The sequence below is a fragment of the Coregonus lavaretus genome (assembly GCF_964263955.1).
Source record: "Coregonus lavaretus genome assembly, contig: HAP1_SCAFFOLD_214, whole genome shotgun sequence".
In the NCBI taxonomy this organism is placed as follows: domain Eukaryota; kingdom Metazoa; phylum Chordata; class Actinopteri; order Salmoniformes; family Salmonidae; genus Coregonus; species Coregonus lavaretus.
Window position 1 is genome coordinate 242,318 of NW_028166934.1, and position 14,444 is coordinate 256,761.

The 14,444-nt window shown below is 41.6% G+C and overlaps 1 protein-coding gene across 2 annotated transcripts; it reads right to left on the reverse strand.

Moving 5' to 3' along the window:
* Positions 1-660: 660 nt before the first annotated feature.
* Positions 661-12,692, reverse strand: LOC311114081 (uncharacterized protein). Of its 2 annotated transcripts, none has more exons than XM_084189362.1 (2): positions 12,174-12,692; positions 661-2,874 (listed from the first exon to the last, which is right to left on the reverse strand). In XM_084189362.1, the coding sequence occupies exons 1-2, from the start codon at positions 12,451-12,453 to the stop codon at positions 2,135-2,137; spliced, it is 1,020 nt and encodes a 339-aa protein (XP_084045488.1). In that variant the 5' UTR covers positions 12,454-12,692; the 3' UTR covers positions 661-2,134. The 2 variants fall into 2 exon arrangements, with proteins under 2 accessions (XP_084045488.1, XP_084045489.1); XM_084189363.1 differs by lacking the exon at positions 661-2,874 and adding an exon at positions 6,110-7,240.
* Between the last annotated feature and the right edge of the window lie 1,752 nt (positions 12,693-14,444).

A 14,444-nucleotide genomic window follows, 5' to 3' on the forward strand; every position in this document is an offset into this window, starting at 1 on the left:
GACACTAAATCTAAAAAGGTAGAAATGTCATGTTTTTGGTCATTAAAATGTACTGCGACTGGATAATCCCTGTCGTTTCTTCCGGTTGAACTTTTATGTTCAGGAATTCACAGCCCACATGGACATTTAATCATGGAGATGACATGGGGGGAGGAGCACCTAATAATGCCATTTATTTGGAATCGTTTTCCTTTCCGTGGGTGGCATATCGTTGCACTGTGCGCAGCCTCTGCGTTTATAGCTGCCGTTCGGAAGAGGCCGTAAACGAGCCTGGCTCATTTTCTTTTGTGGCTGGCAGTTGGCATCGACCAACATGTCGCGTAATTGCGACCTCTCCTTTGTACAATAAGTGGTGGTTTCTTAAATTCAGCTGGCAGAGCTGGGTCCGATGATAAAACATGCCAGTGTTTCTTGACAGCAGCCTAGCAGTTTACCGAGGTGGCTGATTAGCCGTCCTTGTTGTTGAAGAAATGTCCCGTCCATTAGATTATACGTCACAATGGCAGCATTGCCTGAAAGACCGACATCACCACCTGCTGACTGAAGTTAGTAACACATTTAGGTAAAATCTTTATTTTATTTATAAACAAAACGTTTGTTTTTCATGTATTTTATTAAATAATAAAATGATATGTAAAAGTACAAAGAGAATCATGTGTTGATCAGAACAGATTTTTAATGAGTGAGTATTTTAAACATAAGGTTACAATAATATCACGATATGCAGTTGGGTCTATACTGCGCCTACATTGTGTAACGATACATCATGTAGATGTACAGTACCAGTCAAATGTTTGGACACACCTACTCATTCAAGTTTTTCTTCATTTGTACTATTTTATACATTGTAGAATAATAGTGAAGACATCAAAACTATGAAATAACACATATGAAATCATGTAGTAACCAAAAAGTGTTAAATAAATCAATATATATTTTATATTTGAGATTCTTCAAATAGCCACCCTTTGCCTTGATGACAGCTTTGCACACTCTTGGCATTCTCTCAACCAGCTTCACCTGGAATGCTTTTCCAACAGTCTTGAAGGAGTTCCCACATATGCTGAGCACTTGTTGGCTGCTTTTCCTTTACTCTGCAGTCCAACTCATCCGAAACCATCTCAATTTAGTTTAGGTCGTGGGACTGAGGAGGCCAGGTCATCTGATGCAGCACTACATCACTCTCCTTCTTGGTCAAATAGCCCTTACATAGCCTGGAGGTGTATTGGGTCATTGTACTGTTGAAAAAAAAAAGATTGTCCCAGTAAGCGTAAACCAGATGGGATGGCGTATTGCTGCAGAATGCTGTGGTATCCATGCTGGTTAAGTGTGCCTTGAATTCTAAATAAAATCACTGAAAGTGTCACCAGCAAAGTACCCCCACACCACCTCCTCCATGCTTCACGGTGGGAACCACACATATGGTGATCTTCCGTGTCCTTTAGTAGTGGTTTCTTTGAAGCAATTCGACCATGAAGGCCTGATTCACGCAGTCTCCTCTGAACAGTTGATGTTGAGATGAATACTGTGGTAGCTCCAGGTGACTACCTCATGAAGCTGGTTGAGAGACGGGATGCCAAGAGTGTGGAAGATACAATCTATCTGCAACATTAAAGCTGATCTACCCTTTGGGGTAGAGTTTGGGAAACCTTCCTCTAACTGGATTTGTCTTTTCTCAAAAGGAGAGCAGTGGTACGATACGATATACTTTGTCCATTTACATGGAAATTCATTTTGTGAAGTCAGCAAACAAATCCACAAACCCAATCCACTATAATACATGCAGTATGGAAAACACTGGAAAGTCAAGACACATTCAGACTCTCTACGGCCTACTGACCCACCATGTATTGGACCTACATCTGTCCTATGTCCTACTGTTCAGTCTACATCTGTCCTATGTCCTACTGTTCAGCCTACATCTGTCCTATGTCCTACTGTTCAGCCTACATCTGTCCTATGTCCTACTGTTCAGCCTACATCTGTCCTATGTCCTACTGTTCAGTCTACATCTGTCCTATGTCCTACTGTTCAGCCTACATCTGTCCTATGTCCCACTCTCCAGCCTACATCCTTCTCTCCTGTGTGCGTCCTCTCATGTCTTCTCTTGTGACCTAACCAGGCAAAACTCTTTTCACATTGGGAGCAGTGGAAGGGCTTCTCCCGTGTGTATTCTCTCATGCTTTTTCAGGTGACCTAACTGGGTAAAACTCTTTCCACACCGGGAGCAGTGATGAGGCTTCTCTCCTGTGTGTATTCTCTCATGTATTTTCAGGTACCCTAACCAGGCAAAACTCTTTTCACATTGGGAGCATTGGATAGGCTTCTCCCATGTGTGCATTCTCTCATGTCGTTTCAGGTCCCCTAACTGGTTAAAACCCTTTCCACACTGGGAGCAGTGATGAGGCTTCTCCCCTGTGTGTATTCTCTCATGTCGTTTCAGGTCCCCTAACTGGTTAAAACCCTTTCCACACTGGGAGCAGTGATGAGGCTTCTCCCCTGTGTGTATTCTCTCATGCTCTTTCAGGTATTCTTTCCGGTTAAAACTCTTTCCACACTGGGAGCAGTGATGAGGCTTTTCCCCTGTGTGTATTCTCTCATGTCGTTTCAGGTACCTTAAATGGTTAATACTCTTTCCACACTGGGAGCAGTGATGAGGCTTTTCCCCTGTGTGTATTCTCTCATGTCGTTTTAGGTGTCCTAACTGGGAAAAACTCTTTCCACACTGAGAGCATTGGAAAGGCTTCTCCCCTGTGTGTATTCTCTCATGTCGTTTCAGGTCCCTTAACTGATTAAAACCCTTTCCACAGTGGGAGCAGTGGAATCGTCTTGCTGGTTTGGACGTCTCTGGTTCCTCTGAATCTGGTCTTTCTCCTGCCAAAGACAGAGCGTTTATTTAAACAGAGACCTGAATGAAACCTCCACAACTCTCTTGCTAGGAGGTTTAATCCAAATCAGATCCCTCAAAAACCCGAGGCCAGTTTACAAAACAATTCTCATTTAAAATAATCTTGGCAGGGATGATTGGTTGGGTTACTTTCTAAATGTAATCCGTTACAGTTGCTAGTTACCTGTCAAAAATGGTAATCAGTAAAGTAATATTCCATTCCGTTACTTTTAGATTACTCCCCTTAATGCATTAGTAGAAGACAAAAATGGATGTTCCCAATTGAACAACATCTATTGCAGGATAAATCAATGTTAAAGATTATTATTATTATTCATTATTTTTGTACACCTTTTTACTCCCCAATTGGTAGTTACAGTGTTGTCCCATCGCTGCAACTCCTGTACGGACTCGGGAGAGGCGAAGGTCGAGAGCCGCACTGCTTCTTGACACAATGCTGGCTTAACCCGGAAGCCAGCAGCACCAACGTGTCGGAGGGAACGCCGTACTGTTGCGCCCGGCCGGCCACAGGAGGAGCTAGAGCACGATGGGACAAGGACAAACCCAGGCCGGCCAAACCCTTCCCCTGAGCCGGACGACACTGGGCCAACTGGGCGCCGCATCATGGGTCATCCCGGTTCACGGCCGGCTGGGATCGAACCGGGATCTGTGGTGACGCCTTAGAACGCTGCTTGCTTTTGAGCACTACTGAAAAAGTACTATTTACATGTGAAAGATGAAATGCTGCATTTACTACAGGCCTATTGTTTACCTTTGTGTTGGGGACACTTTGATATCTTGTTTAATATGAAGCTGTTTAAAGGGCAAATCCACAGATGAAACAATAACAAAACGGTCGCCCTGCCTCTGTTTTGGTAAACAGCTGAGGGATGGGAGAAATGTAACCAGACAGAGCTATGGATGCAAGGACTGACCATCCATGATATCAACATTATAGTTTTAAACATGTTATGAGGCTATATAGTGTTTGTTTACATTTACAATGTTTACAAACATTGGATAAAAACAAGCTTACATTTTGGGTTCTCATGGAGTGTAACGGTTGAACTCATGAGGCATTTAGAAGTTATATTCTTCAAGAATCAATGGATGGATGGATGATAAGAGAATGGATAGAGAATGATTTATTTCAGCTTTTGTTTATGTAATCACATTCCCAGTGAGTCAGAAGTTTACATACACTCAATTAGTATTTGGTAGCATTGCCTTTAAAATGGTTTAACTTGGGTCAAACGTTTCGGGTAGCCTTCCACAAGCTTCCCACAATAAGTTGGGTGAATGTTGGCCCATTCCTCATGACAGAGCTGGTGTAACTGAGTCAGGTTTGTAGGCCTCCTTGCTCGCAAACGCTTTTTCAGTTCTGCCCACACATTTTCTATAGGATTGAGGTCAGGGCTTTGTGATGGCCACTCCAATACCTTGATTTTGTTGTCCTTAAGCCATTTTGCAACAACTTTGGAAGTATGCTTGGGGTCATTGTCCATTTGGAAGAACCATTTGTGACCAAGCTTTAACTTCCTTACTGATGTCTTGAGATGTTGCTTCAATATATCCACATAATTTTCCTTCCTCATGATACCATCTGTTTTGTGAAGTGCACCAGTCCCTCCTGCAGCAAAGCACCCCCACAGCATGATGCTGCCACCCCCGTGTTTCACGGTTGGGACGGTGTTCTTCGGCTTGCAGGCTCCCCATTTTCCTCCAAACATAACGATGGTCATTATGGCCAAACAGTTCTGTTTTTTGTTTCATCAGACCAGAGGACATTTCTCCAAAAAGTATGATTTTTGTCCCCATGTGCAGTTGCAAACCGTAGTCTGGCTTTTTTATGGCGGTTTTGGAGCAGTGGCTTCTTCCTTGCTGAGCGGCCTTTCAGGTTATGTCGATATAGGACTCGTTTTAATGTGGATGTAGATACTTTTGTACCTGTTTCCTCCAGCATCTTCACAAGGTCCTTTGCTACTGTTCTGGGATTGATTTGCAGTTTTTGCACCAAAGTATGTTCATCTCTAGGACGGAACGCGTCTCCTTCCTGAGCGGTTTGACGGCTGCGTGGTCCCATGGTGTTTATACTTGCGTACTATTGTTTGTACAGATGAATATTGTAACTTCAGGCGTTTGGAAATTGAAGGTCGGCCTGGAAATACATCCACAGGTACATCTCCAATTGACTCAAATGATGTCAATTAGCCTATCAGAAGCTTCTAAAGCCATGACATCATTTTCTGGAATTTTCCAAGCTGTTTAAAGGCACAGTCAACTTACTGTATGTAAACTTCTGACCCACTGGAATTGTGATACAAATTAATTATAAGTGAAATAATCTGTCTGTAAACAATTGTTGGAAAAATTACTTGTGTCACGCACAAAGTAGATGTCCTAACCGTGGAGAGGTTGAAAAACGAGTTTTAATGACTCCAACCGAAGGGTATTTAAACTTCCGACTTCAACTGTGTATATATATATATTGGAGGGTATTTAAACTTCCGACTTCAACTGTGTATATATATATATATATATTGGAGTGTATTTAAACTTCCGACTTCAACTGTGTATATATATATATATATATATATATTGGAGTGTATTTAAACTTCCGACTTCAACTGTGTATATATATATATATATATATATTGGAGGGTATTTAAACTTCCAACTTCAACTGTGTGTGTGTGTGTGTGTATATATATATATATATATATATATATATATATATATATATACACACACACACACACACACACACACACACACACACACACACACACACACACACACACACACACACTCTACCGGTCAAACATTTTAGAACATTTTCATATACCTATCAGAAGCTTCTAAAGCCATGACATCATTTTCTGGAATTTTCCAAGCTGTTTAAAGGCACAGCCAACTTAGTGTATGTAAACGTCTGACCCACTGGAATTGCGATACAGTGAATTATAAGTGAAATAATCTGTCTGTAAACAACTGTTGGAAAAATTACTTGTGTCACGCAGATGTTCTAACCGTGGAGTGGTTGAAAAACGAGTTTTAATGACTCCAACCTAAGAGTATATATATATATATTGGACACTTTGCACACTCTTGGCATTCTTTCATCAGGTATTTCAATGCATTTCAATTAACAGGTGTGCCTTGTTAAAAGTTCATTTGTGGAATTTCTTTCCTTCTTAATGCATTTCAGCCAATCAGTTGTGTTGTGCCAAGGTAGGGGTGGTATACAGAAGATGGCCCTATTTGGTAAAAGACCAAGTCCATACTATGGCAAGAACAGCTCACATAAGCAAAGAGAAATGACAAGTCCATCATTACTTTAAGACATGAAGGTCAGTCAATACGGAACATTTCAACAACTTAAAGGAAAATAGAATAATCAGAACAGTTGTTCAGTCCAAAACAACAGTCAGAACAAAGCCTCTGTATTCTCTCATGTCATCTCAGGTCCTCTAACACTACACAGCCCATTCAAATCAGAAAAGCTTGATGATGAGTTGGTTAACTGAATAAGTTGTGCTAGAACAAAAACCAAAACACGCACCCAGCAAACAAATCCACAAACCCAAGAAACTATAATACATGCTGTACGGAAAACACTGGAGAGTCAATACACAAGACACATTCAGAGTCTCTACGGCCTACTGACCCACCATGTATTGGACCTACATCTGTCCTATGTCCTACTGTTCAGCAGCCTACATCCTTATGTCCTGTGTGTATTCTCATGTCTTCTCAGGTGACATAACCGGTTATAACTCTTTCCACACTGGGAGCAGTGAAGAGGCTTCTCTCCTGTATGCGTCATCTCATGTCTTCTCAGGTTAGCTAAGCAGGCAAAACTCTTTTCACATTGGGAGCAGTGGTAGGGCTTCTCCCCTGTGTGTATTCTCTCATGCTCTTTCAGTTGTCCTTTCAGGTTAAAACTCTTTCCACACTGGGAGCAGTGATGAGGCTTCTCTCCTGTGTGTATTCTCTCATGTATTTTCAGGCTCGCTAACTGGGTAAAACTCTTTCCACACTGGGAGCATTGGAAAGGTTTATCTCGCTTCTCCCCTGTGTGTATTCTCTCATGCTCTTTCAGGTATTCTTTCCGGTTAAAACTCTTTCCACACTGGGAGCAGTGGTAGGGCTTTTCCCCTGTGTGTATTCTCTCATGTCTTTTCAGGCACCATGATGAGGAAAAACTCTTTCCACACTTGGAGCATTGGAAAGGTTTATCGCCTGTGTGTATTCTCTCATGTTGTTTCAGGACCCTTAACTGATTAAAACCTTTTCCACAGTGGGAGCAGTGGAATCGTCTTGCTGGTTTGGACGTCTCTGGTTCCTCTGAATCTGGAAAAATGGTTTCCACAAGTTAATCAGACTCTGTAAGGAATCCCCAACACAAAGTGTCATACCTGCCAAGATAAAGGAATCCCCAGCATAAAGTGTCTTGGTCGTTCGGACCCCACAACAGCTTCAACGTGTCTTTGCATAGATTCTGCATGTTTCTGGAGCTCTATTGGAGGGATGCGACACAATTCCTTGATGAGAAATTCAATAATTTTATGTTTTGTTGATGGTGGTGGAAAACGCTGTCTCAGGCGCCGCTCCAGAATCTCCCATAAGGGTTAAATTGGGTTGAGATCCAGTGACTGAGACACAAACTCCCTTTAAACCCCCTACGCTCCTTTGAGACACCTCTTTCAAAGTCTCTGAGATCTCTTCTTATAGCCATGGTAGCCAAGATACTGGTCAACTGGGCATTTTTATACATGACCCTAAGCATGACTGGATGTTAATTGCTTAATTATCTCAGGAACCACAGCTGTGTGAAGCTGCTTTCAATATACGTTGTATCCCTCATTGACTCAAGTGTTACCTGTATATTGTATCCACAAAACATTTGGGAAATTACATACTCATACAATTAATATGAAACCAATTCTCATCTTTCAATTTTTGCTTTTGTAGCACCTACAGATGAAACATTATTGAGTCTTAAAGGAGGCTTCACCTACAGATAAAACATTATGGAGTCTTAAAGGAAGCTTCACCTACAGATGAAACATTATGGAGTATTAAAGGAGGCTTCACCTACAGATGAAACATTATGGAGTCTTAAAGGAGGACTGTAGCATCTAATGATGAAACATTATGGAGTCTTAAAGGAGGACTGTAGCATCTAATGATGAAACATTATGGAGTCTTAAAGGAGGACTGTAGCATCTAATGATGAAACATTATGGGGTCTTAAAGGAGGACTGGAGCATCTAATGATGAAACATTATGGAGTCTTAAAGGAGGCTTCACCTACAGATGAAACATGATGGAGTCTTAAAGAAGGCTTCACCTACAGATGAAACATTATGGAGTCTTAAAGGAGGCTTCACCTACAGATGAAACATTATGGAGCCTTAAAGGAGGCTTCACCTAGAGATGAAACATTGTGGAGTCTTAAAGGAGGACTGTAGCATCTAATGATGAAACATTATGGAGTATTAAAGGAGGACTCTAGCATCTAATGATGAAACATTATGGGGTCTTAAAGGAGGCCTGTAGCATCTAATGATGAAACATTATGGAGTCTTAAAGGAGGCCTGGGTATGGATTAAATGTCCTGAGAATTACAGAGTAGGAAGCCAAGTCTAGAAAAAGGCTTTTCATTCAATCATATTTCAAAGCTTTTACAAAGGGCTTACAGAGCTGGTTCTTCCACTTACAGCTGTCTCCCAGTATTAGTTATGAATACTCTTCATAACTTGAATTTGTCTTAATGCTTTTATGATATTTAAAGTAGGATTAGGTTTTATTTGAGTAGGATTAGGTTTTTCGTCGTTTGGTTCGCAAGGGGCCTTGCATGCATGCATCATTTCTGTCTATATAATAATAATAATAATAATAATAATAATAATAATAATATGCCATTTAGCAGACGCTTTTATCCAAAGCGACTTACAGTCGTGCATGCATACATTTTTGTGTATGGGTGGTCCCGGGGATCGAACCCACTACCTTGGCGTTACAAGCGCCGTGCTCTACCAGCTGAGCTACAGAGGACCACTATATAATGCTTTGCTGAACTGTACGGTTTGTTCGAATTTCTCATGTGATTTTTATATATTGCTATTGTTCCTTCTCTGTCTCAATATTACTTTAGGTATCCCATGTTTTAGGTTATAGAAAAATAACTTCTAACTTTATGATATAGCCTAGAACTCGGTTAGATTCATTCATTGTTTGATCATGAAATAGCGCGGCACGAGAAATCTAACCTGCATTAACCTGAGTGTCTTAATAGGCCAAGTCATATTCATATCAAATAGAGAGGAAATCTAACCTGCATTAACCTGAGTGTCTTAATGGGCCAAGTCATATTCATATCAAATAGAGAGGAAATCTAACCTGCATTAACCTGAGTGTCTTAATGGGCCAAGTCATATTCATATCAAATAGAGAGGAAATCTAACCTGCATTAACCTGAGTGTCTTAATGGGCCAAGTCATATTCATATCAAATAGAGAGGAAATCTAACCTGCATTAACCTGAGTGTCTTAATGGGCCAAGTCATATTCATATCAAATAGAGAGGAAATCTAACCTGCATTAACCTGAGTGTCTTAATGGGCCAAGTCATATTCATATCAAATAGAGAGGAAATCTAACCTGCATTAACCTGAGTGTCTTAATGGGCCAAGTCATATTCATATCAAATAGAGAGGAAATCTAACCTGCATTAACCTGAGTGTCTTAATGGACCAAGTCATATTCATATCAAATAGAGAGGAAATCTAACCTGCATTAACCTGAGTGTCTTAATGGGCCAAGTCATATTCATATCAAATAGAGAGGAAATCTAACCTGCATTAACCTGAGTGTCTTAATGGGCCAAGTCATATTCATATCAAATAGAGAGGATAGAACATGTGGGCAATAAGACACCGGAGTGTCCGCTATAAAAATACACTTCAGCTATTGGCCCAGATCATCCAATGTTCAAGAGAGAAAATAATCATTTCTAACCGGATATTTTGCACTGCTTTGGTGAGACTCTTAGCTCTGTCTGCAGCGCATTCGGAAAGTTTTCAGACCCCTTGACTTTTTCCACATTTTGTTACATTACAGCCTTATTCTACAATGGATTAACTTGTTTTTTTCCCCTCCTCAATCTACACACAATACCCCATAATGAAAAAGTGACTCCAAATTGATCTCCAGTGCATCCTGTTTCCATTGATCATCCTTGAGTTGTTTCTACAACTTAATTGGAGTCCACCTGTGGTAAATTCAATTGATTGGACATGACTTGGAAAGGCACACACCTGTCTACATAAGGTCCCACAGTTGACAGTGCATGTCAGTGCAAAAGCACAGCCATGAGGTCGAAGGAGTTGTCCGTAGAGCTTCGAGACAGGATTGTGTCGAGGCACAGATCTGGGGAAGGGTACCAAAAAATGTCTGCAGCATTGAAGTTCCCCAAGAACACAGTGGCTTCCATCATTCTTAAATGGAAAAAGTTTGGAAACACCAAGACTCCTCCTAGAGCTGGCAGCCCCGCCAAACAGAGCAATCAGGGGAGAAGGGCCTTGGTCAGGGAGGTGACCAAGAACCCGATGGTCACTCTGACAGAGCTCCAGAGTTCCTATGTGGAGATGGGAGAACATTCCAGAAGGACAACCATCTCTGCAGCACTCCACCATTCAGGCCTTATTTGGTAGAGTGGCCAGACCGAAAGCCACTCCTCAGTAAAAGGCACATAACAGCCCGCTTGGAGCTTGCCAAAAGGCACCTAAAGACTCTCAGACCATGAGAAACAAGATGATTTGGTCTGATGAAACCAAGATTGAACTCTTTGGCCTGAATGCCAAGCGTCACATCTGGAAGAAACCTGGCACCATCCCTACGGTGAAGCATGGTTGTGGCAGCATCATGCTGTGGGGATGTTTTTCAGAGGCAGTGACTGTGAGACTTGTCAGGATTGAGGGAAAGATGAACGGAGCAAAGTACAGAGAGATCCATGATGAAAACCTGCTCCAGAGCGCTCATGACCTCAGACTGGTGCGAATGTTCACCTTCCAACAGGACAATGACCCTAAGCATACAGCCAAGACAACGCAGGAGTGGCATCGGGACAAGTCTCTGAATGTCCTTGAGTGGCCCAGCCTGAGCCCGGACTTGAACCTGATCGAACATCTATGGAGAAACCTCAAAATAGCTGTGCAGCGACACTACCCATCCAACCTGACAAAGCTTGAGAGGATCTGCAGAGAAGAATGGGATAAACTCCCCAAATACAGGTGTGCCAAGCTTGTAGCGTCATAGCCAAGAAGACTCAAATCTGTAGTCACTGCCAAAGGTACTTCAACAACGTACTGAGTAAAGGGTCTGAATACTTATGTAAATGTGATATTTCAGTATTTTTCTTTATAAATTAGCAAAAACAGTTTGTCATTATGGGGTATTGTGTATAGATTGATGAGGGGAAAAAACGATCTAATCCATTTTAGAATAAGGCTTCAACGTAACAAAATGTGTAGAAAGTTAAGGGGTCTGAATCCTTTCCTAATGCACTGAGCAGTAAACTAGTGTTCCCCCATGTTGAAGCCAGCATAACGCCATGTTAATGAACATGGATTAGTGACGTACTAGTGGCAGACATGACAAAATGTTTACCATCCAATTTTACTTAAAAGTTAACTGTAATATAGAATAAGTAATTATATTAACCCATATTTTAAGTTGGCATAATATGGACATCGTATGGTAAGCAACGGTCATCACACTGGATTCATGATTTACTAAAAACATATCAAGCTCATTTAGATCGTCCTGTGTGTGTGTCATGACCGTAAACACATCTTGCTTTGACAATTTAACATTTCCTAAACAGCACCAACGTTAGGCTACTGCAACCTCTGCAGCCTCACTCTACCCGTGATATCAAAGTCATTTTTATAAGGTGCGAAAATAAAATTAACGATTTGATATCATTTTGATTATGAAAGATTGAATAAGTTTGGCTCAAACTGTTTGCATGGAATGATTTGTAGCTATCGTTTCTGTCGGAGCATTAGAGAGCATCCGACTCAGTTTCCCTCCCAGAAAACACGCGGTACAGTTAAGTGGTATCTATTCGGTAAGAAAATTCAGGCGGAAACAGAAGGGTGGGTGGCTTGACCACGTTTTGCGAATGACGGATCACTTGACCGCAGTCTTTAAGACGACACATTAGTTCAATAGTTCAACAACTACAGAGTTTGTGCCACTGTTTTTAAAATACTACTTACTGGTGTTAATCAGCTCTCCAGTCTCCTCTTCTTCCTCCAATGTGACAGTAATCTCCCCCTCCTCCTTCACTCCAAAAACTGCATCCTCCTCTTTCACTCTGAAAGCTTCTTCCTCTTCTTTCACTGTAACTTCTTCCTCTTCTTTCACGGTAACAGCTTCATCCTCTACTTCTGTTTTAACTGTAACAGCCTCCTCTTCCCTCTCCTCTTTCATGAGAGCTTCTTTCTCTGTCCAGCAGACCTCTTCTTTAGTAGGAGGAGAGTAGCTTAGTGAGCTCATGGTCGGGGATGTTATCTAGCTAGTTAGCATTAGCCTAGTGTTACATTAGCCAGATAGCTAATAACGTAAATATGAAATCAAATGGAGTAACTGGTAAATACACAGACAGTGTGTTTAAAACACTGATGTTAATATACACAAAAATGGTCTAAAGAGCTTCAATGTTTTGGTTTTATGTTGGCTAGCAAGCTACCAAGGCGGCTGAATTGTTGTTGTTGAAAAAGCGTCCCGTCCCGTCCACTAGAATATACGTCACGCAAGAATCATCACCTGAAAGACTCACATCGCCATCTGCTGACTGGAGTGACGCAGTTGAACAAAAACTATATTCTGGCAAACAATGTAAACAAATAATTGGTAAATAATTTTGAGGGCCTTCCTCTGACACCGCCTGGTATAGAGGTCCTGGATGGCAGGAAGCTTGGCCCCAGTGATGTACTGGGCCGTACGCACTACCCTCTGTCGTGCCTTGCAGTCGGAGGCCAAGCAGTTGCCATACCAGGCCATGATGCAACCAGTCAGGATGCTTTCGGTGATGCAGCTGTAGAATTTTTTGAGGATCTGATAGTAAACCATGTTATGAATAAACCCTTTTATGACAAAGTTGAAGTCGGAAGTTTACATATACTTAGGTTGGAGTCATTCAAACTCGTTTTTCAACCACTCCACTAATTTCTTGTTAACAAACTATAATTTTGGCAAGTCGGTTAGGACATCTACTTTGACATGCATGACACAAGTAATTTTTCCAACAATTGTTTACAGACAGATTATTTCACTTATAATTCACTGTATCACAATTCCAGTGGGTCAGAAGTTTACATACACTAAGTTGACTGTGCCTTTAAACAGCTTGGAAGATTCCAGAAATTGATGTCATGGATTTACAAGCTTCTGATAGGCTAATTGACATAATTTGAGTCATTAGCATAGTCCCCTGTAGCTCAGTTGGTAGAGCATGGCGCTTGCAATGACAGGGTTGTGGGTTCGTTTCCCACGGGGGGGGGGGGGGGCAGTATGAAAAATGTATGCACTCACTAACTAAGTCGCTCTGGATAAAAGCGTCTGCTAAGTGATTAAAATGTAAATGTAAATGAGTCAATTGGAGGTGTTCCTGTGGATGTATTTCAAGGCCTACCTTCAAACTCAGTGCCTCTTTGCTTGACATCATGGGAAAATCAAAAGAAATCAGCAAAGACCTCAGAATTTTTTTTTGTAGACCTCCACATCTGGTTCATCCTTGGGAGCAATTTCCAAATGCCTGAAGGTACCACATTCATCTGTACAAACAATAGTATGCAAGTATAAACACCATGGGACCACGCAGCCGTCATACCGCTCAGGAAGGAGACGTGTTCTGTCTCCTAGAGATGAACGTACTTTGGTGCGAAAAGTGCAAATCAATCCCAGAACAACAGCAAAGGACCTTGTGAAGATGCTGGAGGAAACAGGTACAAAAGTATCTATATCCACAGTAAAACGAGTCCTATATCGACATAACCTGAAAGGCCGCTCGGCAAGGAAGAAGCCACTGCTCCAAAACAGCCATAAAAAAGCAAGACTACGGTTTGCAACTGCACATGGGGACAAAGATCTTACTTTTTGGAGAAATGTCCTCTGGTCTGATGAAACAAAAATAGAACTGTTTTGCCATAATGACCATCGTTATGTTTGGAGGAGGAAAAAAAAGGGGGTCATTGCAAGCCGAAGAACACCATCCCAACCGTGAAGCACGGGGGTGGCAGCATCATGCTGTGGGGGTGCTTTGCTGCAGGAGGGACTGGTGCACTTCACAAAATAGATGGCATCATGAGGAAGGAAAATTGTTTGGATGTATTGAAGCAACATCTCAAGACAAAGAACACCATCCCAACCGTGAAGCACGGGGGTGCCAGCATCATGCTGTGGGGGTGCTTTGCTGCAGGAGGGACTGGTGCACTTCACAAAATAGATGGCATCATGAGGACGGAAAATTGTTTGGATATATTGAA